General features: G+C 56.2%; 2 protein-coding genes across 2 annotated transcripts; both read left to right on the forward strand.

The window, feature by feature from the left end:
• The first annotated feature begins 913 nt into the window (after nt 1-913).
• On the forward strand, nt 914-7,092 carry Hdac10 (histone deacetylase 10). Its single transcript, XM_042698045.1, has 19 exons — nt 914-1,095; nt 1,395-1,529; nt 1,682-1,778; nt 1,988-2,085; nt 2,173-2,277; nt 2,410-2,478; nt 2,688-2,814; nt 2,995-3,060; nt 3,241-3,300; nt 3,373-3,462; nt 3,881-3,987; nt 4,052-4,116; nt 4,195-4,438; nt 4,533-4,617; nt 5,689-5,780; nt 5,907-5,963; nt 6,210-6,288; nt 6,446-6,628; nt 6,713-7,092. Exons 1-19 carry the CDS (start codon nt 1,037-1,039, stop codon nt 6,962-6,964), a joined length of 2,070 nt encoding a protein of 689 aa, XP_042553979.1. The 5' UTR covers nt 914-1,036; the 3' UTR covers nt 6,965-7,092.
• A 939-nt stretch (nt 7,093-8,031) lies between these two features.
• Tubgcp6 (tubulin gamma complex associated protein 6) lies at nt 8,032-26,944 on the forward strand. The gene is made up of 25 exons (XM_042698023.1): nt 8,032-8,815; nt 11,057-11,220; nt 14,967-15,177; nt 15,436-15,609; nt 16,868-16,989; nt 17,688-17,766; nt 17,915-18,024; nt 18,257-18,348; nt 18,445-18,584; nt 19,042-19,191; nt 19,959-20,040; nt 20,121-20,209; nt 20,316-20,431; nt 22,110-22,248; nt 22,592-22,666; nt 22,812-24,420; nt 24,618-24,685; nt 25,020-25,170; nt 25,256-25,424; nt 25,512-25,653; nt 25,785-25,979; nt 26,056-26,188; nt 26,258-26,471; nt 26,556-26,755; nt 26,840-26,944. The coding sequence occupies exons 1-25, from the start codon at nt 8,081-8,083 to the stop codon at nt 26,929-26,931; spliced, it is 5,451 nt and encodes a 1,816-aa protein (XP_042553957.1). The 5' UTR covers nt 8,032-8,080; the 3' UTR covers nt 26,932-26,944.
• The last annotated feature ends 15 nt before the right edge of the window (nt 26,945-26,959 follow it).

Below are 26,959 nucleotides of genomic sequence, written 5' to 3' on the forward strand. Positions count from 1 at the left end.
TCCCTAGTCCAGGAGACTCTTATCTCCAATTAACCTCCAGAAAACTGCAAGTGGCGCTGTGGCTTAAGTCGTAGAGCGCTGGCCTTGAGCTGAAGAGCTGAGGAACAGCGCCCAGGCCTAGAGCTCAAGCCCCACAACCGCCTTCCTCTGTAGTGGGGCTTCCTTCCTGCACCCCCTCCCCGCCCCCGGGCCCCCCCTGTGGGCCCCCGTGTCCCCCAGCCCCCCGGCGACCCCCGTGCCCCCCAGCCCCCCGCCGCCCGCCCCCCTCCCTTTCGACCCCCGTCCCCTGCACAGCGGAGGCCGCTCCGCGCGGCCCTGCTTGGGGCTCACACCGGGCCCCTAGGCTCCTCTCGGGGCTTCCGGGCTGCTCCAGGCTGGAGGCACCGGCCGGGGCCTCGCCAGAGCCTGGCGCCTCGGGCACAGCGCTGGCTCCGCGGCCGGCGGCTGAGCCGCTGACCCCCGCCGCGCCGTGTGCGCGGGTCGGACCGTCTGGGGCCGGCCCTGGGACCGCACGCGGGCGGCCGCCCGGAAACGCAGCCCCCAGCCGGTCCCGCCCGCTCTACGCCCCCGGGCGGGGCTGGCGGGGTGGTTGACTGGGGGCGGGAGGGGGGTGAGGGGCGGGGCTCTTGGGTATGGAGGCGGGGCGTTGGCGGGCGGAGGCTGAACAAGGGGCGTGGCTCTCGTTGCTACGGGGCGGAGCTTGGAGGGCGGAGGCGGGGTGGAGCGAGGGGCGGGGCTCTTGGGGCGTGGGGAAGGGGGGTGTACGGGCGGAGCAGGGGCGGGGCGGGCGGGGCAAGCAGGGTTAGGCACGGGGTGGGCGAGGTGTACGAGCAGGGCGTGGCGGAGGCGTGGCGGGAAGGCGGGGCTCCGCGCACGTCGGAGAAGCCGGAAGTCAGGCTCGAGCCCCGCCTGCCCCGGGATTTGCTGCCCGCCGGTGGCTTCTGCCGAGCCCTCGCGTCCCGCCTGGGCTCGGCGCCGGGGCCTGGGGCGGACAGCGGAGGCTGCGCTCTGCCACTGACCCAAAGTGGACGCGGCCATGGCCACCGCGCTCGTATACCACGAGGACATGACCGCGGCCCGGCTGCTCTGGGACGAGTAAGGGCGGCCCGGCCGAGAGGGGGCGGCGGGCGGGGCGCCGGGGGGCGCGGGCAAGGGGGGGCCCTGGGGTCCTCGGGGGGCCGGGTGTAGGGGGGCCGGGGGGCCCCTGGGGGGGTCCTCGGGGACCGGCTGCAGGGGGGCCGGTGGAGCCCCTGGGGGGTCCTCGGGGGGCCGGCTGTGGGGGGCCCAGCGGGAAGCTGGGGGGGGGGGAGGCCTGGCGGGGGTTCTCCTGGGGGTTGGCCGCAGGGGGTCCCGGGGGGGGGGGACGCCGACGGTAAGACCCGTGTCGGCCATAGCCCGGAGTGTGAGCTCGAGCGCCCCGAGCGCCTGGCCGCCGTCCTGAGCCTCCTGCAGCTGCGGGGCCTGGAGCAGCGCTGCCTGCGCCTGTCAGCGTGCGAGGCGTCCGAGGCCGAGCTGGGTCTGGTGCACAGGTCTGTCCTGGCCTCCTCAGGGTCACACGGGGTGGTGGGGGCTCAGAGCACGGTGCGGGGGGGTCAGGGGGTCGGGACAAGGATGGATACTCTCCCCGTCTCCTCCTCCTCTTCCTCTTCGGCCCGGGGCCTGCCTGCTCGCTGACCTGCAGCCCTGAATATGTGGCCCTGGTGCGGGAGACCCAGACCCTGAACGAGGATGAACTCCGGGCACTGTCTAAACAGTATGATGCTGTCTACTTCCACCCGGTGAGTGCACACTCAGCCTCCCGCCCTGTATGCACACCATGGCTGCAGCCCACCTGTGCTGTGGCTGAGCTTGCCAGCGCCCTGCCACGGCCTACTCGCCGTGCTTGCTGTCACTGCCAACACCTGAGCCTCAGCGCTCAACTCGCGTGCCCTGCAGCCTGGCACAGGCTGGGCAGGTGTGGGCTGACTTCACCCCCCCTCCCCCACAGAGCACCTTCCACTGTGCCCGCCTGGCTGTGGGGGCTGCACTGCAGCTGGTGGATGCTGTGCTGGCCGGAGCTGCGCCCAATGGGCTTGCCCTGGTGAGGTGAGAGCTGTCATGCCACAGCTGCCAGCCTCCCCATGGTGTCCCTGTGCGCTCCAACGTGTCCTGTGTCCCCGGCTCTGCATTCAGGCCTCCAGGACACCACAGCCACAGGGCAGCTGCCAATGGGTTCTGCGTGTTCAACAATGTGGCAATAGCGGCCAAACATGCCAAGCAGAAACATGGGCTGCACAGGTAAGGGCTGCAGGCAGGCTGCGGGGGTGGTGGAGGAGCTGGTGGCTGAGAGGTCACCCCTAGCCCTTCCTGTCCTTGGCTAGAGTGGGAAGGCCCTTCCTCTCAGTGATCCTCAGCCCTGTCTGATCCCAGGATCCTCATTGTCGACTGGGATGTCCACCATGGCCAGGGCATCCAGTATATCTTTGAAGATGACCCCAGGTGAGCTTGAGGCACAGACATGACCCTTCCCAGCACTTACCGCTTGTGGGGTATCCAGACTCTTTCTAGCACTTACCACTTTTGGGGGATCCAGACTAGTCTAAGAAATTCCAAATGGGGAGAAAGAGCCATGTGCTCAGATGTCAGAGTTCTGTGAAAAACTGTGGGACTGCAGAAGGCCTGATCTCTGACTCGCTTGGTTATCTTAGCGTCCTTTATTTCTCTTGGCACCGCTATGAATACGGGCGCTTTTGGCCCTTCCTGCGAGAGTCAGATGCAGATGCAGTTGGGCAGGGACAGGGCCGAGGCTTCACAGTCAACCTGCCCTGGAACCAGGTACCCAGCCCCTGCTTTCTATCCAGTCCACGTCTCCCCCTGCACCCCTGCCCCCAGCTCTGAGCCTCTTTCCTGGGATGCCCACTAGCGACTTCCCCCAGAATGTGGGTCCCAGGGATGTAGACTTTGAAGACCTCTTGGGAAGTTGGGCCCACCGATGCCCTCTCTGCCCTCGCACAGGTGGGGATGGGAAATGCTGACTACCTGGCTGCCTTCCTGCACGTACTGCTCCCGCTGGCCTTTGAGGTGGCTGCGTTTGGTGTGCCCCAGGATGGGGGCCTGTGCAAGGCCGGAAGACCACCGGGAGGCATTCCTCTCGTGCACGAATGGACCTCTCGGGGCTGGGGAGGGTTTCTCGGGGGTGGGGGGTGGCAGTGTCTGGAACTCAGGCTCTTTCTTGACCCTCCTACCGGGCTCTGCCTGTAGTTTAACCCAGAGTTGGTGCTGGTCTCAGCAGGATTCGACTCAGCCATTGGGGACCCTGAGGTAAGAGCCGCTGACTGGGAGGCTCTGGGGTCTAGATCCCAGGCCCTCACCACATGTGGCTCTTTGCTTCAGGGGCAGATGCAGGCAACCCCCGAGTGCTTTGCTCACCTCACACAGTTGCTGCAAGTGCTGGCTGGAGGCCGGGTTTGTGCCGTGCTGGAGGTAAGTGTCAGGAGTGCTCATGGGCCAGAATCTAGGCAGCAGCACCCGGAAGTGGGGCAGCTAGGTGTGAGATGGGGGGAGCCAGGTGTGAGGGGGCAGTACCAGGGGGGGGAGCCAGGTGTGAGGGGGCAGCACCTGGGGGGCCGGGGGGGGGGGCCGAGTGTGAGAGGACAGCGCCAGGGCCGGGGCAAGGAGCAGTGGGAGGGGCAATGCTTGGGATGGGGGAGGGGGGCAGGGGGAGGGGGCAGCACCTGGGATGGGGGAGGGAGGCAGGGGGAGGCAGCAGCTGTGAGGCGGCAGCACCTGGGATGGGAGGAGTCAGGTGTGAGACGGTCTGGTGGGATACTTGTATAGCTGTCCACCCCTGTGACACCTCTACCCTAACTTGTCTCCCCGCCTCCCCCCCTCCCCCCCCCAGGGTGGATACCATCTGGACTCCTTGTCCGAGTCTGTGTGCATGACAGTACAGGCGCTGCTGGGGGACCCTGGCCCTGTGCTGCAGGGGTCCATGGAACCCTGTCAGAGGTGCGAGGGTCACAGGGTGGAAGGGGCTGGCGTGGGCAGGCTCTCAGCTCTGATCTCCCTACAGTGCCCTGGAGTCCATACAGAGCGTCCGGGCTGCCCAGGCCCCTCACTGGACAAGCCTCCATCAAGGTCATTATGGCCTAGGCCCAGGCTGGAGGGTTCACCCTGGGCTCCTGTGTGGTGGTCGTGACTCTGAGTCTCCCTTAGACAGTGCCGCCGTGCCGAGTCCTAGCACCTGCTCCACTGAGGGGAGGCCGCTCGCTCTGCTTCCTGGGGGCCCCACCGGTGAGGCAGCAGCCCTGGGCCTGCTGGGTTTCCACCCCACACCTGCATCTCCCGTCCACATGGCTGTTGCTCTGACTGGGCCAAGTGCCACCCTGGCCCTGTCCCCTGAAGTGCTGCTTCAGGAGGAGGTGTCAGTGGGCAGGCAGGAGACAGAAGCCTGGGCCAGGTGGGCAGGGCAGGCCTGGAGGTGCCTCTGTTTTGTGCCTGCAACTGATGAACTGTCAGTTGGTGCACTTATTCCTCTGGCTGGCACATCACAGGCAACACGAGTCCCTGGCCCAAGACAAGGCCCTTTCTGCGCTTGGGAAGTTCCTGTTCCTCGTAGATGGGATCCTGAATGGGAAGGTAGGGTTGCTGGAGACTGGGGGCCATGAGTTGGGGTCTGTCCAGAAGAGTACTGTATGTACCGACTACACAGACAGATGGATGTGTTCTCAAAACAGCCCAGGGGCCAGGTGATGGTGGCTCATGCCTATAATCCTAGCTTCTTAGGAGGCTGAGATCTGAGGATCATGGTTTGAAGCTCAGCTGGGTGGGAAAGCCTGTGAGATCTTATTTCCAGTTAAGCCCCCACAAAGGTGCAAGTGGAGCTTTGGCTTAGGTGGAAGAACACTAGCCTTGAGCAGAGACTCAAGGAAGGACCCAGGCCTTGAGTTTATTTTTATTTTTTTTTGTCGCCTGTGGGGTTTGAACCCTGGGCTTGGGCGCTATCCCTCAGCTCTTCAGCTCAAGGTGAATGCTCTACCGCTTGAACCACAGCGCCACTTCCTGTTTTCTAGTGGTTTATTGGAGATAAGAGTCTCACGGACTTTCCTGCCAGGGCTGGCTTTGAACTATCATCCTCAGATCTCAGTCTCCTGAGTAGCTAGGATTACAGGTGTGAGCCACCGGCATCCGGTGACCTGAGTTTAAAGTGCTGGACCTACATAAAAACTGCAAAGGGATAGGAAAATGCTCTTTGGCAGAGTGGTGAAATGGATAGTTTAAAATATAGTCATAAGAATCTTATTTATAGAACTGGAGTGATTTAAGCCAGTTACCAGAGCCACACAGCTATAATCCTAGCTACTAAGCAGGATGAGATCTGAGGAGCATAGTTTGAAGCCAGTCTGGGCAGGAAAGTCCATGAGACTGTAATCTCCAATTAACAACCAAAAAGCCAGAAGTGGAGCTATGGCTCAAGTGGTAGAGTGCTAGCCTTGAGCACAAAAGGTCAGAGGCAGTGCCCAGGCCTCGGACTGTGCCCTAGGACTGGCACAAAAATTTTAAAAATAAAAATAAAGGAGTAATTTGATCTGAGTGTAAGAGACGGATGGAGTCACTTAGATGGGACCAAAAAAAAGTGGGAAATAGAGCTGTTTACCTGATTTGGAGTTGGCTAGCTCATCTCTTGTCTATTATTTATTCATCCCACAGGTGACCTGTGGCATTGCAGCCATCCCAGCCTGTGCTAAAGCAGCTACCTTGGATGTGGCCATTCGGCAAAGTCTGTCCCGTGGAGCTCAGAGGTGAGCTCACCTGGATATCCTGATCCTACAGAGGTGTGGCACTTGGGTACCTCCTGCCTAACTGGCCACATGAAGAGCAAGGGCCTGACAGTGTGAGCAATCTGACCTGGGCAACCTCTTTTTCAGGCTGCTCTGTTTGGTCCTGGGAGAGCTGGATTGGCCCCTGGACATTGCTGATGATGGGTATGATTCTAGTCACAGTGTCTCCAGTTGTGCATGTGGATGGGCAGGTAGCAGGCAAAGTCAACCATTTCTCCCCCCCCCCCCCCCCCCATCCCGGCCCCCAGGAGTTACTGGTAGGTAGGGCACTTTCCTGCCAGAATGGGATCTTCCACTGCTGAAGTTAAAGAGGGGAGCCTCTGGGAGCAATGTGCATCTGGGCTCAGAGGGGTGGTGAGCTGGCTCTGATGGTACACTTTCTCCTGGAAGGAGAATTCTGTGGCTGAATCTTGGAGGCAAGGAGACAGCTGTCCAGTCTGCGTTCCACATCTCCACACCATTGCCAGGGGTGAGTAGCTGTGCAGTTTGGGGGCAGATTAGCATCAACAGGTCACTAGTTCTTCCTGGCTCCATGTTCACACCCCAGGAACTCAGATTGGGAGATGCAGGAGCCAGCAAAAGTGTCTCCTAACTCAGAGACTGAGACTCTGCCTCTGTCCCCACAGACAACAGGAGGATTCCTGAACTACATCTTGGGTCTGGTACTGCCTTTAGCCTATAGCTTCCAGCCTGAGCTGGTGCTGGTGACAGTGGGGCCTGCCCAGGGGCTACAGGACCCCCATGTTGCTCTTCTGGCTGCAATGCTTCGAATTCCAGCAGCAGGCCGAGTCCTGGCTCTCCTGGAGGAGGTAAGCTGGGCATGATAGATATGCTGTCCATGGAGGCAGAAAGATACTAGTTCTTTATTGCCTGAATTTCTGCCTCTGGTCCAGGAATCTGCATCCCAGCTTGTAACAACCCTGGCTCCGGTGTTGCATGGAGAGGCACCTCCCAGCTTGGGCCCTTTCTTAATGGCTTCTCCAGAGGACATCCAGACCCTGAAATGTCTAAGAGCACAGCTGGAACCTCGGTGGAAGTTGCTGCAGGTGGCTAGCAAGGCTCAGGGGGAGGCAGGGTCCTGCCATAGAGTCCCATTGGGAAAACCACCTAGTGGAACCAACTACACAGATCAAGCCTGTTCCTAGCCCCTCCTCCAGGACTATGCTGTCCTGTAACCTAAGACTGGCCAAGTGGAAATGGTTGCTCGTGGGTCCTGCACAGTGGCTCCTCCTGCGCTCCCTCACGCCACAGCAGTAAAATCAGTTGAAGCTGGCCTCTTCCTCCTTTATTGAGCACTCTCAGGACCTTACCTTTCCTGCTAGACTCGGAAGCTCTTGTTTTTCCCCCTTCCTTGCGGGGGGGGGGGGGGGGGGGGGGGGTGTTTCTACACTTGAGAAAGCCTCCATCCCAGGGTACCAGGCTTAGACTTTTTTTGGGGGGGGGGGGCGTGGATCCTTGAACTCAGGGCTTCTTGCTATCACTTGGCCTTTTGGCTTGTGCCACGCCTCCAGTTTCAGCGTTTGGCTGTTGGCTGTTACGTGTATGGTTCCGTGTGTGCGCGCGCTGGTGCTGAGGCTTGGGTTTTTCTCTTTTTGGCCGATGCGGGGCTTGAACTCGGGCCGGGGCGCGGCCCCCGAGCTTTTTCACTCAAGGCTGGCGCCACCGCTCTACCTCCGGCGTCGTGGCGGTGAACTGGAGAGGAGTCTCAAACGTGCGACCTCCACCTCCGGAGTAACCGCCGGCGTGCGGCAGGCGTGGCCTCCCAGGACCCTGCGGGGCCTCAGCCCCGCAGCAAGGTTTGGCCGCGCGGCCCCGCGCGGATGACGCATTTCCGGCGCGCCCGCCCTCGCGCCTCGGCGGTCGCGTGGCTGGGGCGTCACGGCGGCGGGAGCGCTCGCGCAGCCTCTCCCGGCGGGTCTTCACCCGCCGCGCCGTCGTCCCCTCGCGGGAGTTCCTGAGGATGCGTGCGCGGCCGGGACTTCCGCGGAGCACCTCCGCGGGCACGCCCCGCTGGCGGGCACGCCTCGGCCGGTGACCCGGAGCGCTCACGGGCTGCAGACCTGAGGCGGACGCGGAGTCCGAGAGACCGGGTCCACTCCGGGGTCGCCGCGGCGGGGAGGGCGCGGCGTGCTTCCCCCTGCCCCGCCGCCGCCGCCGCCGCCGCCGCGGGCCTCCGACCGCGGCCCAGAACCGCAGGCCGCGGGGTGAGGCGTCCCCGGTGGACGTTGCCCGCTCCGGCGGCCCGGGCAGGGAAGGCGAGCATGGCCGGCATCACTCAACTCTTCGACGATCTGTGCGAAGCCCTCTTGCCGGTCACCCGGGCCCGCCCCGGCCTGCGCAGCGTGGACCGGAAGAGGGCGAAGCAGACCCTCAAGAAGGTGGCCTACAATGCCCTTTTCGCAGACCTCTTTCAAGAGGACACTCGTCAGCTGCGGCCCAACCTGCCGAAACTCCCAGTGAAAAACAAGGTCCTCATGATGTCCTTTGACTTGAGGGTGGGTGGCCTGGGCCCCGAGGCAGACCGCTTGGAGGAGCTCATGGAGGAGCTGCAGGCAGCCCCTGGCTGTCCGTTTGTGGAGGTGGGGTCGGTGTTGGAACTCCTGGTTCAGCTGGCTGGCAGCGGCCCTCCTCAGATACTGCGCAGGAAACGAGACTACTTCAAGAAGCATGCAGGTAGAAACGTTCCCTACAGCGGCTATGATTGCTGTGACCTGAGTGTGCTTGAGATGGATGTTCGGTCTCTGATCTCCAGAGAAGGGTATTTGTGTCAGAACATGATCCAGGAAACACTTCAGATGATGGAGGCTGCTCCAGGAACCCATCTGCCCACCATGGGGCACTTCTCTTTTGGTGACCCTTGTGGTGACAAGTTTGAAAGAGACACTCGGGTCTCACTTTTTGGTGCCCTGGTTCACTGCCGAACTTACGACATGGATGTGAGACTAGACCTGCCCCCAGTGCCAGACAGCGCAGACCTCTCTGGACTGGCCATTAAGGTATAGTCTGGGATTTGGAAGATGGTATTTGACTTTCCTTGTATCATAGTAAAGGCTGAGTAGCTCAAGTCCAGGTCATTAGGTGTCTTATCTACCATGGCAACCTGTCATGAGGCAGAACTGCTGGAGCGGGCTTACTAGTGCTCTAGTCCTCATGCTCTGTGGCAAGGAAGAATAGCTTGCTGCTTGCTTTTTTCTTTCTTTCTCCTCCCACCCCCCTCTTTTTGGTCAGTTGTGGGGCTTGAACTCTGGGCCTGGGCACAAGGCTAGCACTCTACCACTTGAGCCACAGTGTTACTTTCCGCTTTTTCTGTTTATGTGGTGCTGAGGAATTGAACGTAGGGCTTCATGCATGCAAGGCATGCACTCTACCATTGAGCCACCTTCCTAACCCCTCTTTCTTTCCTTCTTCCTCTTTCTTATGTTTTGGTGTTGTTGAACTTGAACTCAGCCTTGTGCTTTCTCACTGGCTGGGCTTTCTTGCTTGGCTGATTCTCTACCACTTGAGTCATACTTCCAGTCCTTCTGCAGACAGTTTCATGAACTTTTGTGGCTGGGCTGGGTTTTGAACTTCAGTCTTCTGGATCTCAGCCTCCTGAGTAGCTAGGATTCTAGGCATTGCTTTCCATCTTTTACCTAACAGGGTACGTTAAGTCTACCCCTAGAGCTATTAAATTTAATTAAAATGAAATAAGTTCTGTTTCACATGCAGCAGAAACATTTGTTTGTGACATATGTACAATTTGTTATACTTTTTCATTTGTAGCATGAGTATTTTTCCCCAAGTTATTGAGTAGACTTACTTTTGTATTTTATTGCTTTGCAAGCCTCCTTAAAAGGAGGCTTTGAGGGGCTGGGAATGTGGCTTAGTGGTAGAATGCTTGCCTTGCATGCATGAGGCCCTGGGTTTCATTCCTCAGTACCACATAAACAGGAAAAAAAAACAAAAAACCAGAAGTGGTGCTGTGGCTCAGGTGGTAGAGCACTAGCCTTGAGCACAGAGAGGCTCAGGGACAGTGCCCAGGCCCTGAATTCAAGCCCTAGGACTTTGATTATGTAAATAATGCTACAGTAAATCTGTGTAGGTTTTTCTGGGAGATAAATACATGTATGTGTATATATATGTATACTTCTATGTATATGGATGTTTTGGTGCCAGTCCTGGGACTTGATCTCAGGGCCACAGCTCCACTTTTGGCTTTCTAGTGGTTAAGTTGGAGATAAGAGTCTCACAGACTTTCCTGCCTGGGCTGGTTTTGAACCATGATCCTCAGATCTCAGCCTTCTGAGTAGCTAGGATTACAGGTAGGAGCTACTGGTGCCCTACAAGGTTTAGTATAATTTTCTCTCTCTCTCTTTTTTTTTTTTTTGGGGGTCCAGTCGTGGGGCCCAAACTCTGGGCCTGGGCGCTGTCCCTCAGCTCTTCAGCTCAAGGCTAGTGCTCTACCACTTCCAGCTTTTTTCGTTTTGCTTATGTGGTGCTGAGGAATCGAACCCAGGGCCTCATGCATGCAAGGCAAGCGCTCTACCACTGAGCCACCTTCCCAGCCCCTAGTATAATTTTCTATACTGGTTTCTCCAAAATGGAGTTTTCAAGCCAAGTGCCACAGTAATTTCCAGTACTGGCACCAAAAGAAAACCAAAAAATCCCACACAAAACTCAAAAAACAGAAAAAGGAATTTCTAAGTCAAAGACATTTCGTAGTTATATGTTGAGGCTATATGTGACGTAAAGTTTGAAAATGATAGCTTTGTACCATATATGGCTGGAAATTGATAACTTTAGTGGGGAACTTTATTTTTTCTGGCATTGGGGCTTGAACTCAGGGCCTGGGCACGTCCCTGAGCCTCTGCTTAAGGCCAGTGCTCTACCACTTGAGCCACATTGCCATTTCTGGCTTTTCCTGAGTAGTTTATTGGACTTTCCTGCCTGGGCTGGCTTTGAACCATTATCCTCAGATTTCAGGCTCCTGAGTAGCTAGGATTACAGAGGTGTGAGCCATTGGTGCCCGGCTTAGTGGGTAACTTTAGTCAATTACTTAAACCATTTATTGGTTTGGGGGGTAGGAGGAGAGATTGTGTATTTAGTACATATATACTAGAGAAAAGTAAAATCAGCATTCTGTTAGGTCTGATGAACAAATAGAAATATGTGGATAAAGTTCCTGGAGTTTTGTCACACTTGGATAAATATAGACACAAATGAATAGGTAGTGGTTTTTTCCTTCCTGCGGTCCCCAGGTCCCTCAGAGCATGGATCAGTGGGAAGATGAAGGGTTCCAGTCAGCATCCAATTTGACTCCTGATTCCCAGTCTGAACCAAGCATGACCCCAGATGTGGACCTATGGGAAGTTGCCCTCACATATGAGGCCAGCAAGCGGAGGTGCTGGGAGAGAATCGGATGGTAAGGTTTTCCTCTCCCTTTAAATTCCTTGCCCACTGTCATGTTATGGCTTCAATTGTGCTGTGGACATTGACATTGCTTACTGATCCCAGGCAGTGTTGAGGAGTCAAGTTAGTGTCCACATTGTCTGATGTAGGGAGGTGACAGATGCAGAGGGAAACAAGGGCCCCACTCTGCCAGTCACCTGTAGGGCACACTTGCCAGCCAAAGCAGTACGTATGTCCTTCTACCAAGATTACTAGCTAGGTGTCAAGGCAACCTGGCCAGTCGTGTGGTCAGTGCTCCCTGGCCAAGGAGCCTCCGTGCCAAGAAGCCATCAGAGTGGTGCTATGGGATATTGGAAGTTTAGTCTTTCCTCCAGTTGGCACTGGCAGCTTGAGTTTTCATTCATACCCTGGGTGTGTCTGAGGTCAGAGCACTCTGAACCCTGGGCCCTCTGAAGTGTTCTGTTAGCATGGGAGTAGAGAATATGCATTTTCCAAAGATTTGGCCATAAAGCCCTCTTCATACCCTTGTGCTGGTGAGTCTGGAACTCCAGTGAGGGAGCACTGAATTACAGAATCAGTCAGGACTGTCCTTTCTGCCTGAGGTAGCCTCCAGAGTCCTGCAGGGCCTCCTGGATGGAGCACATGATTGGAGGCAGTTTTAACCACCTCTGTGTGCAGTGCACTGCCCAGCAGTTGTACTTCTCCTAGGTCTGGTCATCAGCCTCCATTGAGATCCCATGGGTACTGCTGGCTTCCTTCATGCTTCTTTGGTAATGCTGACAGTCGCAGAAACTTAAGCATTTTTTTATTGTTATTATAAAGGTGATACACAGAGGGAATGTGGCTTAGTGGTAGAGTGCTTGCCTGGCATGTATGAAGCTCTGGGTTCAATTCCTCAGCATCACATAAACAGAAAAAAGCCGAAGTAGTGCTGTGGCTCAAATGGTAGAGTGCTAGCTTTGAGCAAAAGAAGCTCAGGGACAGCACCCAGGCCCTGAGTTCAAGCCCCAGTACTGGAAAAGAATAAAAAAGAAAAGGGTGATATACAGAGTGGCTAGTTATGGAAGTCAGGTAATGAGTACTTTTCTTTTTGGACAGTATAACTCCTTTCCTCCCAGTTTACCAAGAAAACTTGCCATTTGTCTCTGAGCCTGGCTTCCTTCACTTAACATGATTTTTTTCTAGGTCCATCTATTTCCCTACAACTATTATTTCTAATGGATGAGTATGATTCTATTATGTATATGTTAGCAATGGGCACCACATTTTCTTTGTTGTTGTTTTTTTTTTTTTTTGGGTCCGGTCGTGGGGCCTGAACTCTGGGCCTGGGCGCTGTCCCTCAGCTCTTCAGCTCAAGGCTAGCGCTCTACCACTTGAGTCACAGCGCCACTTCCAGCTTTTTTCTTTTTGCTTATGTGGTACTGAGGAATCAAACCCAGGGCCTCATGCATGCAAGGTAAGAGCTCTACCACTGAGCCACCTTCCCAGCCCTGCACCACATTTTCTTGATGCCATCCTTTGTAGGGCATCTGGGCTGTTTCCATACTTGGCCATTGTGAATAGTGCAGCAGTGAACATGGGTGTGAAAGTGTCTTTACCATGTCCTGATGTACTTCATCTTCTCAAGGGCCCCTGGCAGCACAGAAATGACTCTAGAGCTTTAGTACTAAGGGTCACTCTGACCATGAGCTCTAGTACTAAGGGACACTCTTTTTTTTTTTTTTTTGTCGGTCGTGGGGCCTGAACTCTGGGCCTGGGCGCTGTCCCTCAACTCTTCAGCTCAAGGCTAGCGCTCCACCACTTGAGTCACTTCCGGCTTTTTTCTTTCTGCTTATGTGGTGCTGAGGAATCGAACCCAGGGCCTCATGCATGCGAGGCGAGTGCTCTACCACTGAGCCACTTCCCAGCCCCTAAGGGACTGATCATGAGTTCCAGTACTAAGGGTCACTCTGACTACAGCTTTCATAGTAAGGAACACCTGGCTGTGTTTCACTTCAGGAGGACTGATGTTCCAAAGTGAGTCTTGTTATGTGTTGTTGTTTTGCCAGTCCTGGGGCTTGAACTCGGGACCTGGGCTCTGTCCCAGAGCTTCTTTTGCTAAGGCTAGCAGCATTTGTGGCTTTTTCTGTGTATGTGGTACTGAGGAATCAAACTCAGGGCTTCATGCATGCAAGGCAAGCACTCCAGCACTAAGCCACGTTCCCAGCCCCATTGTTTGTGACAAGATCTGCTATGTTGCCCAGGCTGGCCACAGCTTTTGAAATCACATGATCCTCCTGCTTTAGCCTCCCAAGTTGCTGGTACCACAGATGCTCACCTCTGCCACTGGCTCTTCAGATGAAGTGAGGGGCTAGAGCTGAGGTTCTAGTGGTAGAATACCAGCCTAGCAAGCAGGGGAGTTCTGAGTTTAAGCCCAGTATTTCCTCCCTTCTTCCACATGTTCCCCCCCCCCCCCCCTGCCCCCAGCCAGCTTAATATCTCTTTGGAGTTGTTGTTGTTGTTGATGTTATTGTTTTGAGTGTGTGTGTGTGTGTGTGTGTGTGTGTGTGTGTGTGTCAGTCAGTGTGTTAGTATGTCAGTTATGGAGCTTGAACTCGGCATGAGCACTGCCCCTGTTCTTTATTGCTCAAGGTTAGCTCTCTACCACTTTGAGTGATAGCTCCACTTCTGGTTTTTAGGTGGTTAATTGGAAATAATAGCCTCAGAGACTTTCCTGCCCTGACTGACTTAGAACTGTGATTCTCAGATCTTAGCCTCCTCAAGTATTACAGGTGTGAGCTGCTAGCACCTGGCTTTCATGGGCTGTTTTAACTGCTGGTTCTAGATTGGGCAGGCACATCTGGAGTTCACTGTGACAAAGCTCACTGAGACTGTCGACAGTCCATGTGAGTAGGAGAGTGGGGCCAGGCTGGCTAGGCAGGCTGTACCAAGCTGTGTCCTGGAGAACTGGACCCAGGGAGCAGCTGTAAGGCAGAGATCAGAATGGACCACCCTGAAGAGCTATGGGGAAGTGCAGACCTGTAGACTGCCTGGAGGTGGAGCCCTGCTTCTCTGTGAGAAGGTTGCGCTCGTGTTCAAATGAGCTCTGAGGAGGGGTAGGGTCACTGAGTTTTCTACCAGAGACACTAGTGTGCCGTAGACTAGATAGCTTCTGCAGCTATCCAAGGGCCTTATGGAGGCAAAGATCATGTTCCTTGCTCAGGACCAGGAGTCTGCTAAGTCTGAGTTCACCGCCCTTGGTTACTTTGCTGTCCATTTTGATCGTAACCTGATGACAGAACTCCTGACATCACAGGTATTTAGTCTAAGGCTGCAGTTGCAGTTCATTTGGCAGATCTTTTGGTCTTCTTTGAATTTAAATTCTTGTGGTGAGCTCTGAGCAGGGAGTTTAAACAGGGCCTGTCCGTGTACTCCCAGAGCTGGGCTGGTTGGAGACTCAAGTCACATGCCTGATAGAGTTGATTGCATCTGTGCTGAGCCTGGCTGATGCCAGCTGGGGCTGGAAAGTATGCTGGTACACGACACGTATCTTAGAGTTTGTAAGTTGTCACTCTTCACTTTCCTTTTTTCTGCTGTAACTGGGGTTTGAACTTGGCTGGTACCCTACCATTTGAGCCCTACCTCCAGCCATGCTTTTTGCTGGTATGAGCCACTGCCTGATTTGACTTAACTTCACTTTGTTCATTTTCACATGTGGGCTGCTCAGGGCTAGGGTTTCCACAGCCCCTTTTGACCACCTTCTGTTCTGTCTCCTCGCAGTCCTCCTGGCCACAGAGAAGAGCCCTACCTCACAGAGGCAGGCAGGGAAGCCTTCGACAGGCTCTGCAGACTCCGCCAAGGGGAGCTGCAGGTGCTCAGTGGGGGCCTTCTTCAGGCCCCAAGGCCTGTGCTAGTGAAGGAGAGCGAGCTGGTAAAGGATTCACTGAACGTCCTTCTGGGAGTTGTTTCTGCCACATTTTCCCTCTGCCAGGTGAGAAGCACTTGCTGGCTGACACAGGACCAGCCAGAGCACATGGGGGAGGGGGCCATGTAGGATGAGCTGCAGTGAAGTGAGCAGGTTGAGCCAGGAAGATCACAGATCACATGAGTTCAAGGCCAACCTGGACTACATATAGAAAACCTGTCTTTTTTTTTTTAATTTAAATTTTAATTTTTTGTGAACATACTGTACAGAGGGGAGAAACCCTGTCTTGAACAACAAAACAAACAGTTATCTTGGCACCCACAGCCAACTCAGGCCTTTGTGGTGGAGCAGGGTGTCCACGTGGCAGGCACCTCACCCGAGAGCATCTGCAGCATCCTGTCCCAGATAGCCGAGTACGGGACCCACTACATGCGCCTGAGCCACTTTTCTCTGCAGCCTGTCCAGGGCTCCATGTGCAGCAGAGGCCTCGTGTTCCAGGTACGTCTTCATGGGAACTGGGAAAAGAGAACCTCAGAGGTCTTGTTCTAGAACTCTAGGCCCCAATCTCAGGAGTAGGGTGAATGACAGTTAACTTTGGTATTGTTTGGTTTGGTTGGGTCCTTCTCCAATCAAAAGGAGGGTCTGTTTGTGGAAGGGAGGTCATAGGAGGAAGTAGCAGTGCGTCCATCTGGAGAGGGGCTGCAGAGGAGCCCCTGAGTCGCGTCTCTCACCATCACTCCACTGGACTCTGGGCCAAGGGCGCAAGGAGACAGGTGTGCCAGTGCTGGAAGGAAGGAACTTACTGTGAGGCAAAGCCATTTACTTTCCCTGGGCTCCTGGGCTCTGTCAGCTCCCAGCAGTGGGCTTCTGTCCTGACTAGTCCGTCTTCCAAGTACCCTGGGTTCTGAGCCAGGCCTCTAGGGACTCCTGTTTAGTTGCAGGGTCTGCAGCTTGTTTATATGCTGGTGGAATTCTATGGGTTTTTTGGGTGTAGCCAGGGAGTGGTGAACATGAGGAGCCGGTCTGCACGGTCCCCTTCCAGCTCTGAACTGTGGCAGGGTTGTCGGGTAGTAGTGACAGTCTGGGGTCAGGATTTAGACTCACAGGCTAGGGTGAGGCAGGGGCTGTGGTGGAGACCTTTCAGGTGAGTGGAAGCTCCAAGGGGACCAGGCTGGCGGCCATAAAGAATGAGCAGGGGGGGCTGGGAAGGTAGCTCAGTAGTAGAGCGCTTGCCTTGCATGCATGAGGCCCTGGGTTCGATTCCTCAGCACCACATACATAAAAAAGGCTGGAAGTGGCTCTGTGGCTCAAGTGGTAGAGCACTAACCTTGAGCTGAAGAGCTCAGGGACAGTGGCTAGGCCCAGCGTTCAAGCCCCATGACCACCATGACCAACAACAAAAAATGAGCAAGGGGTCTTAGGGACAGGGGCTGTGTTCCTTCCTGGTCACTTGGCACATGCCACACAACAGGAGAGGCGAGTCTGGAGTGGGCGGACCACGGTTTGTCACAAGTGACCCTGTCTGTGAGATGTGAAGTGCTGTGCTGCTATACACGGAATGAGGTCCTGCAGAGCCAGGACAAGGGCAGGAACCGTGGTTCTTGTCTGCTGCTTGGGCTTAACCCACAGGTGCCCACTGCTTGCAGAATGGAGCTGTCAGTCTCTGCGGCATGGGAGCACTGCTGTCCTCTAGGCTGGCTAAGCCCTTGCAGGGCTCCTGCTGCCCTCCTCCTGCCCGTCTGCCTCTTGTCCACAGGCCTTCACCAGTGGCTTGAGACGGTACCTGCAGTATTACCGGGCCTGTGTCCTCTCCACGCCACCTACCTTGAGCCTCCTCAGCATCGGCTTTCTCTTCAAGAAACTAGGCAGGCAGCTCAGGTGAGCCCTGACACGGGGCTTTGGGGAGTCTGAAGGCAGTGAAGATCCAGCTCTGTTTCCTGGCAGGAAGGACCCAGAAGGAGCCCTTGGGGCATCTGGTCTCCAAGTGCTGGATGCCATGTGGTGTGTCTGCTGTTTGCCCACGTCAGTGGCCCCAGAGACAGGGCACTCTTTTGTGGCCTCCAGCAGGCATACGGGAGATGGATGGGGAGAAGGGTGCAGCAGGAGCTGTGTGGGGAGCTGGAGACAGTGCCAGGCACAGCGGGTCTGTGAGAGTGGGGATTGCGGAGCAGAGTGCAGCGGGGTGGAAAGGGTCAGGCTCATGAGGAAGTGCGGTCATCCAGACCAGAGAGGGTGGCCATGCCAACCAGGCAGGAAAGGGTTTCAGGTGGAGCCACAGATTTGGCCCGAGTGGTGAGGGGGCCGGGTGTCGTGTGGGGGATGGCACGGGCGCTGTACCATTGTGGGATCTGGCAGGAAGTTCAGAACTAGTTTGATGGGTGCAGGTGGTATTTATTTTTTGTGTGTGCTGGTACTGGGGCTTGAACTATGGGCCTCTTAACTCCACTTCTTGCTCATGGCTGGTACTCTATCATGTGAGCTGCTCCTTTGCTTCTAGTCCCTTAAGGGAGCATAAAGATTTCCCTTGTCTGGTCCGATCCTGGCTGGAGCCTGGTCTTATCAACCTCTGTGTCTAGGTACCTAGCTGAGCTGTGTGGTGTTGGCACTGCCCTCCCGGGGACCACTGGAGGGGAGACCAGGGCTGCGTTCCCCACTGTGAGTCGTCTAGCTTTGTGGTGGCCCCTGACTGGGGGAGGGGGAACGGGTGGGGCTGAGCGTGGCCCCAGGCCTGCTGCTCAGCTTGGTGGAGTGTGGAGCACATGAGTGCTGTGCATGAATCCCTCTCCCATCTGTCTGTCTGCAGGGAGTGAAGTTGCTGTCCTACCTCTACCAGGAAGCACTGGACAACTGCAGCAATGAGCACTACCCTGTGCTGCTAGCCCTGCTGAAGACCAGCTGCGCCCCCTACACACAGTGAGTGGCACTGCAGGCCAGCCTGGGCTCCTACACACCGTGGGGGAGGAGGGAGGATCCTCAAACCTGGCACTGGCCTGGATATATGGACACTTGATGGCGTGCATTCCCTTGCCCTACTCACCGGTGTCTGGCTGTGGTGCCTGTCTGTTCCTACCCACTGCCCACCCACTTGCGGTTAGCCATGCCTACTCTGAGCTTCTCACCACATTGCTCACCTTGTCTGTGGCAGGTTCATCCATGACTGGGTGTACAGTGGGGTTTTCAGAGATGTTTGTGGGGAGTTCATGATCCAGGTGAACCACGAGTACCTGGGCTGCAGAGGTAGGTTGCAGCAGGTTGCCTGTGCTGGGTCTCTGCACCCATAGACCTGAGGTCAGGCTCATAGAGCCACAGGTCATCAGTGTTGTCCCACGTTAGACAAATTCTACTGGACCCATGGCTACGTGCTCATTTCCAAAGAAGCAGAAGACTGTGTCCCCGTGTTTCTGAAGCACATTGCTCACGACGTGTACATCTGCGGGAAGACCATCAACCTGCTGAAGCTCTGCTGTCCCCGGGTGAGGTTTCCCAGCCACACAGGTGCCTCAGGGAGGGGCTGTGGGAGGCCAGCGCTGTCCAGGGATGGCCTCTGATGGGTCAATACTAGTGTATCTGTAGCCATGCTTCCTCTGCATGGGAGACAGGCAATTTCACCGGATCTTCACTCCCTTTGGGAGGGCCATCTGTGGGAGTCTGCTAGCCTTTAGCATATACACACACACACATGCATGTATGCACGCACGCACATGGTGTCCTTGGATGGGTATGCATGGTGGGGCCTGCCTGTAGTGTCCCAAGTGGGAGACTTGCTCTTTGGAGACACTGGAGGAGTCGCTGCTTGTAGGTTTAGCAGTGAATTTCCTGAGGAAATAGTGTGACTGTCAGTAGGCATTGCTAAAACACAGCAGTGCCCAGTCTTGTTCCTCTTGTCTCTGGCCCTCTGTGCTGCTCACCGCAGCTCTCTCTCTTTGGCAGCACTACCTCTGTTGGTCTGATGTCCCTGTACCTCGCATCTCGGTGATTTTCTCCCTCAAGGAATTGAAGGAGATTGAGAAGGACTGTGCTGTCTATGTTGGGCGAATGGAGAGGGTGGCCCGCTACAACTCTATCAGCAAGGAGGAGAAGGTGCTTGGCTGTGGGGCTCAGAACTTCCTTTGCTGCCTCCTGGTCCCAGGCTGGTGGCTGGGTGTGGGATGTGGGACATGGAACATGGTGGTCCTAGTGGTGGGTCTTGGTGGGGCCACTAGTGGTGCTTGGCTGTGTGTTAAGCAAGGTCAGAGTGAGTCTGGTGCCCGGGCAGGGGGTGGGGTTCTGTTCCCTCTTGGGTTTGGTGGGCTGTGGGCCTGCATTTCAGGTTTTGCTGACATGGTGGTTGCCTCACTGAGTCTTCCCTGGGGTACTGTAGCTGTGGACAGACCAGTCGGGTGGGTCTCTGCACTGGAGTGGCCTCTGCACGACCTCTACTTAGAAGGGCTGATGTACCTGGAGTAGAGCCACGTTTCTCAGTGGGCTCTGGGGCGGGGGGGGGGAGATGGGTCATAAACCATGTCCCAGGGAAACTTCCTGGTCTGGTGCCCAATGGGGGAACCCAGCAGGGGGTAGACTCGGGAGGTTGAGCCCAGAAGCCCCTCTGACTCCCTAGATACCCTCCTGTAGGACACACAATCAGGGCCTCAGCTCCAGTCAGATTGCCAGAGCCGCCTCATCACTACAGGCCAGAGGTCTGTCTGCCCTTGCCTGATAGCCTGTAGAATGCAACACCTGCTAACTCCAGTCTGTGCAGGTGTTGATGTATTGTAACATGAAACAGCAGAGTGTTCCAGGCACTAGCCCCTTTCTAGACTAGCCTAGGAGAGAGGACAAAGAATTGGGAAGGTTTGCTTGTTCTGCAGGAATTACGTATGGAAATTGCCAAGCAAGAACTAATTGTCCATGCTCGGGAAGCCGCATCCAGGGTGTTGAGAGACCTAAGTGGTAAGTCTGGCTTCCCGCCTTGTGGTCTGGGGACCACCTCAGGGGCACCTCGCCACTGTGCTCCTGCCCTCCCCATGCAGACCGCCAGGTGTCTGAGCAGATGGCCCTTGATGCTCGGAAGCGGGAGCAGTTTCAGCGGCTGAAGGAACAGTTTGTGAAGTCCCAGGAGGTGGGTGAGCTGGCCCATGGGTGAGTGGGTGGTTCTGGCCCCTGGACCCCCTGAGGAGTGAACAAGTATGTGTGTGTGTGTGTGTGTATGTGTGTGTGTTATGTAGCGACTCCTGGCAGCCAGACAGGAGGAGATGGATGATGACCTGAGCACTGCCCCGGAGCTCCGTGACCGTGAGAAGAGACTGAAGGCCCTGGAGGAGGAGCTAGAGAACAAGGCCAGGTGAGGATCAGGGCTTAGAGTGTGGCTTTAATCTTCCGTTTTTGTTTTTTGTGTTGATACTGAGGTTTGGGCTCAGCGTCTTACATGCTCACTTGGCTTTTTCATTCACAGCTGGTACTCAGCCATTTGAGCCATACCTCCAGTTCTGGCTTTTTTTTTTTCTGGTTAATTAGAGGTAAGAGTCACTTGGATTTGTCTGTCTGAGCTGGCTCCAAACCATGATCCTCGATCCTCAGCCTCCTGAATTACAAGTTTGAGCCACAGGCATCTGGCTAGGGTCTATCTTGATGATGGTTTTTTACTATTCTTTTCTTCTCTTTGTGGCCCAGAGCTCACTAGGGAAACACCTCTACCACAGAGCTTTATTCCCAGCCCATTATTTTATGTTTCAGTTTGAAAAATTGCAAGCATTTGTCAGGGTGGAAAGACCTAGCTGTCTTGGAATGTCCGATAGTTGGTTTATCTGGACTCGAGTCTAGACAAGGCCCACACAGTGAGTTTGGTGTCCTGAATCTGTCTTCTGGTTTACCTTAAACAGAAGCTGTCTATTGTAAGCTTATTATTGGCCCAAGAGGGAAAGATAGGCCATTTACCTACCATAGTTGTGTGTGTGAGTGTGTATGTGTGTGTGAGTACATGGGCTTGCACTTGCTAATACAGGGCATAACCTGAGTCTTGTTCCTTAGCTTTTTCCACTCAAGGCACTAGCCTTGAGAAAGCTCAACTTCCACAGTTCTACTTCCAGCTTTTGGTGGTTAATTGGAGATGAGAATCTCATGGACTTCCTGCTGTGGCTGACTTGGAACCATGATCTTCAGCTCTCAGCCTCCTGAGTACCTAGGATTTCAGGCCTGAGCCGCTGCGCTTGGCTAGTAGAAGCTCTGAATGGGAGGTGGTGGTCACTTTTTGCTTGGCACTGTCAGACACTCAGGAGTCCCAGCCTTAGACATAAGGAGTGTGCCTTGTGCAGAGCACATGCTAGGAACATGTGGGGATACACAAGTAGATGATGTGTTTATACAAGAAAATCATGCAGGGGCTGGGAAGGTGGCTCAGTGGTAGAGCGCTTGCCTTACATGCCTGAGGCCCTGGGTTCGATTCCTCAGCACCACATAAGCAAAAAGAAAAAAAGCCGGAAGTGGCGCTGTGGCTCAAGTGGTAGAGTGCTAGCCTTGAGCTGAAGAGCTGAGGGACAGCACCCAGGCCCAGAGTTCAGGCCCCACTACTGGACCCAAAAAAAAAAAAAAAAAAAGAAAATCATGCAGAATGTGTCGTTGGCCTGTGATGGTCAGCCAACCAGTAGCCCTGCAGGTGGGAGGTTCAGTCACTTGGTTGTCATTGGTTGGGCTCTGTGTACCTTTTTGCATTGGTCTTCAGATAGGAAGTACTTACTGTGCAGTTTAGAAAGCAGGTCCTGGGTGCTCAGGGCTGAGGCTTCAGCTCCCGCTCTTTCCTTAGCGTCACTCTTTGTGAGTCTCCTGATATTTCAACAGACATTTCCCGAGTCACATTAGGGCATTTACCAGCACCACCCAGTCTGTGGGCAGAAAGACCTGCTAGCCAGGGCTGAGGCTGGTGCTGGGAGGCAGGGTGTGTGGAGGGGACGCCACGGGGCCACCCCTCTGTTTAGTGCTGAACACCCCAGTGTTCAGGGTGACTGGTTTTCATGTGACTCAAGGCAGGCGCTGGTTGACCATTATAGCAAGTTGTCTGCAGAGGCAGCTCATCGGGAACAAAAGGCACTGTGGAGGATCCAGAGGCACCGCCTGGAAAGTGCACGACTTCGTTTCCTCCTAGAAGATCAGAAGCAAATCCAGGTATTGGTGGTGGCGTTGGGCGTCTGCTCTTCCCTGGGTACCATGTGCCTGAGCTCCTTAGAATTACACGCAGACCTATGTGCCTGTGTTGCTCCAAGGTTCTTACCGGTTTGCTGTGGGGCTGCAGCTGTTGCTCCCTCTGCTGTTGCACTGACACAGATGGGGAGGAGCTGGTGCATGCTGACATTTGCTGTGACGCAGGCTCACATTCAAGCCCCACTTGTGTGTGGGCTATAGCACCATGGCTTCTGGTGGTGGATGAGGGTGCTGTGTGGAGGCCAGGCCAGATGTCAGCTGTGCTTTTCACTCTGAAGCCTCTGTCTTCTGCTGGCTTGAATTTCAGGGGATGCTGAGAGACAGGTCGGAAGCTGGTCAGCCCCAGGAGACTCTGGGTATTCTCCCCATCTCACATGACCAGGTGAGAGGCTGCCGCACAGTGCAGGACAGTGCTATGACTGTGTCCCTTTGGTACTTGTTGAATATTGGCAGCAGTTACAGAGCTGGGCTTGGGATATGGGTAGATGACTGGAGGGAGGCTACGTTGGGTCCAACATGTGTTCCAGGTCGCATCTCTAGGATCTGAGCTCCCAGATGGAGGCTGTGGCCATCAATCAGTTCCCACAGAGCAGCGGGCCAAGCAGGATTGCCTAAGCAGGCCAAGTGCACACACCCCACAGTCCCCTGAGTCTCAGGCAGTCGGGGATGAGGGCTCCGGCTCTGAACCATTTCCTGCTGTCCTCAACATCGTGGATTTCTTGCCTATGGCAACGGGGTCTAAGCAGGCCATGCCAGATGCGGGAGCCCCCCTCCTGGAAGAGGCACTGCAGACCATCTGTGCAGACCTCACCCCTGTTGCCCCTGGGCAGGCACCTGCAGCTACTGGCAAGCACACTACCCCAGTGGAGTATGATTTCAGTACTGTCCTGAGGCCAACTGTGGCCACTTTGCCTTCACCAAGGCTCTTTCAGACTATCCAGGGTAGCTTGGGCAGTACAGAGCATCCATCAGGACACACACAACTGAAATTGGATGTCTGTGCCTATAACACACAGAAGCCTCTACCTTACCTGCTCAGATGTGTCAGTCCTGAGGCAGGTAGTCAGCCTATACAGCAGCTCCTTGAGCAAAAGGCAGAGGCTGCTGCACCCACAGAGGACTGTGCTTCTGGAATGGCTCTGTCCCGGCCACAGTGGAACATCCACGGACATGCATCGGATGCCAGCATCAGGGTTGGGGAGAACGTGTCAGACGTGGCTCCTGCCCGGCCACGGTGGAGCGTCCACGGACATGCATCGGATGCCAGCATCAGGGTTGGGGAGAACGTGTCAGACGTGGCTCCTGCCCGGCCACGGTGGAGCGTCCACGGACATGCATCGGATGCCAGCATCAGGGTTGGGGAGAACGTGTCAGACGTGGCTCCTGCCCGGCCACGGTGGAGCGTCCACGGACATGCATCGGATGCCAGCATCAGGGTTGGGGAGAACGTGTCAGACGTGGCTCCTGCCCGGCCACGGTGGAGCGTCCACGGACATGCATCGGATGCCAGCATCAGGGTTGGGGAGAACGTGTCAGACGTGGCTCCTGCCCGGCCACGGTGGAGCGTCCACGGACATGCATCGGATGCCAGCATCAGGGTTGGGGAGAACGTGTCAGACGTGGCTCCTGCCCGGCCACGGTGGAGCGTCCATGGACATGCATCGGATGCCAGCATCAGGGTTGGGGAGAACGTGTCAGACGTGGCTCCTGCCCGGCCACGGTGGAGCGTTCACGGACATGCATCGGATGCCAGCATCAGGGTTGGGGAGAACGTGTCAGACGTGGCTCCTGCCCGGCCACGGTGGAACGTCCACGGACATGCATCGGATGCCAGCATCAGGGTTGGGGAGAACGTGTCAGACATGGCTCCTCAGTTACTGCAGGACACCCATGGGTGCAACTCTCAGTGCCCCATGATTCCAGAAGCTGAGCCCAAACCTCCCAGGTCCCCCCAGAATCCTGGCCTTACCCCGGAAACACACAGCTCTGCTCTGAACTGTGGGCCACAGCTGCCTGAAGACGTGGGGCCTGCCTTCTACCCCTCAAGCCCAAGTGGTGTGGAGGGCAGCTTGCAGACCAGGCCCCCTGCTGCAGCTGAGCCCCGGGTTCTGGGAGATCACATTCCTGAAAAGCCAGGTCAGAGGGAAGCTGGAGGTCAGGGCGGGCGTGTCCTCGGCCTGGGAGGCAATGCTGTGTGAAGCCGCTCTTGTGGCTCCTTGTCAGCTAGGACCAAGCTGCATTATGGGGTTTATGGAGGGGCTGCTTTGACTGTCCTTGTGTCCCTCCAGTAGGGGGGACCTGATGCACCCTGCTGTCCATTTGTATCTGCTTAGGCCCAGGGGAGAATGGAGGCAATGGAGGCAATGCAGACCTCTCTCCAGACCTGCCCAAGAACTCAGAGGTGAGGATGGACGGCATACAGGGTTGGGAGTGCACAGAGGATCACTGTGAGGCTCCCAAACAATGCTAACTGCATGCTGGGTAGGAAGCTGGTTCTTTTTTTTTTTTTGGTCGGTCATGGGGCCTGAACTCTGGGTCTGCGTGGTGTCCCCTCAGCTCTTCAGCTGAAGGCTAGCACTCTTACCATTTGAGTGTCAGCCCCACTTTTGGCTTTTTCTGCTTATGTGGTGCTGAGGAATTGAACCCAGGACCTCATGCATGCAAGGCAAGCACTCTACCTCTGAGCCATCTTCCCAGCCCCGAAGCTGGTTCTTTGAGGTTGGCCTTTTTTTCAGGAAGAGACAGTGAGCCCAGGTTGCAGTGAGGAGGTGGTGGACACAGATGTGGAGGCAGAGGCCAGGCGCCAGGAGGAGGAGCAGGCTTACCTGGCAGGGCTTGCCCGGCTGTATCATCTGGAGCAGTACCCAGACAACTACGAGTCTCTGTGTGAGTGGACTGGCTGCGGGGACAGGTACAGGGAGCTGTAGGTCCGCACATCCCGAAGCTGCCAAGTTCATTCTGTATCCCACAGCAGAGCCGCCTCTCGCCCACCTGGTTCACCACGTGCTTCCCCAGGCCTTCGCCCTCCCTGTGGACCCCCAGATCCAGTCAGCTGTGGACGAGACGGTGGTCCAGCTGAGTGAGCTGCTGACGCTGCCTGTGCTCATGAAGCGCTCCCTCACGGCGCCGCTGGCCGCCCAGTGAGTGGCACCTGCTGTGTCCCCCCCCCCAACCTCCCCAGCTAGTCACCTCCGCCTACCACTCTGACCCCAGACCCCTCCTGCTAGTGTCTCCCTGGTGAACAAAGCTGCAGTGGACTACTTCTTTGTGGAGCTTCACCTGGAGGCGCACTTTGAGGCGCTACGGCACTTCCTGTTGATGGAGGATGGAGAGTTCGCTCAGTCCCTTAGTGACCTGCTCTTTGAGAAGGTGACCCCGGGTCGGAGTTGAAGTGGGCCTGGCCCATGGTGACCAGTACCCCAGAATTGGGACAGCCCCGGGCAGCATTAACCAAGCCACTCTGTGGGCTTTGGGGACAGTGCTTCTCTTTCCTGCTGCAGCTCGGGGCCGGGCAGACCCCGGGGGAGATCCTCAACCCGCTGGTCCTCAACTGCATCCTGAGCAAGGCGCTGCAGTACAGCCTCCACGGGGACACCCCTCACGCGGCCAACCTGTCCTTTGCCCTCAAGTACCTGCCCGAGGTGTTTGCCCCCAATGCCCCAGATGTGCTGAGCTGCCTGGAGCTCAGGTACAAGGTGCGTGGCGCCCTGTTGTGGGGGTGTGGGAGGCCTGTCCTGGGGGTCAGGCTCTTAAGTGCAGCTTCCTGAGCAGGTTGAGTGGCCCCTCAACATTGTCATCACCGAGAGCTGCCTGAGCAAGTACAGTGGCATCTTCTCCTTCCTGCTGCAGCTGAAGCTCATGATGTGGACGCTGAAGGACATCTGCTTCCACCTCAAGCGCACAGGTGAGTGCTGGCCGGGCCTGCCCACCCGGGTGTGGCATGGGCTGCTGCTCACCATTTGCCCTCCCCCAGCCTTGGTGAGCCAGGTGGCCAGATCTGTGCAGTTCCGCCAGCTGCAGCTGTTCAAACACGAGATGCAGCACTTTGTGAAGGTCATCCAGGGCTACATCGCCAACCAGATCCTGCACGTCAGCTGGTGTGAGTTCAGAGCCCGACTGGCTGCAGTGGGCGACCTTGAAGAGATCCAGCGTGCTCATGCCGAGTATCTACACAGAGCCGTCTTCAGGTGAGGTGCGGGGTGCTGAGCCTGGGCATGCCCTGAGGTCCTGCCAGGCAGCTCAGGCAGCTCACTTGCAGTCCTCCCTCCTAGGGGCCTGCTGACAGAGAAGGCCGCGCCGGTCATGAACATCATTCACAGCATCTTCAGCCTGGTGCTCAAGTTCCGGAGCCAGCTTATCTCTCAGGCCTGGAGCCCAACCAGTGGACCCCGAGGCGCAGAACACCCCAACTTTGCCCTCATGCAGCAGTCCTACAGTACCTTTAAGTACTATTCCCATTTTCTCTTCAAAGGTAAGGCCTCCCCGGGGCAGAGCTGGAGGGGGTGGGCAGAGGGGGGGTGGGCAGGAGCTGACCAGCTGCTGTGCACCCCCCCAGTGGTTACCAAGCTGGTAAACCGAGGCTACCAGCCCCACCTAGAAGACTTTCTGCTGCGGATCAACTTCAACAACTACTACCAGGATTCCTGAGGCCGATCAGACTAAGGTGCCATCCTGC

The sequence above is a fragment of the Dipodomys spectabilis genome, unplaced genomic scaffold (genome assembly GCF_019054845.1).
Source record: "Dipodomys spectabilis isolate Male_0828 unplaced genomic scaffold, ASM1905484v1 ptg000230l, whole genome shotgun sequence".
Classification (NCBI taxonomy): domain Eukaryota; kingdom Metazoa; phylum Chordata; class Mammalia; order Rodentia; family Heteromyidae; genus Dipodomys; species Dipodomys spectabilis.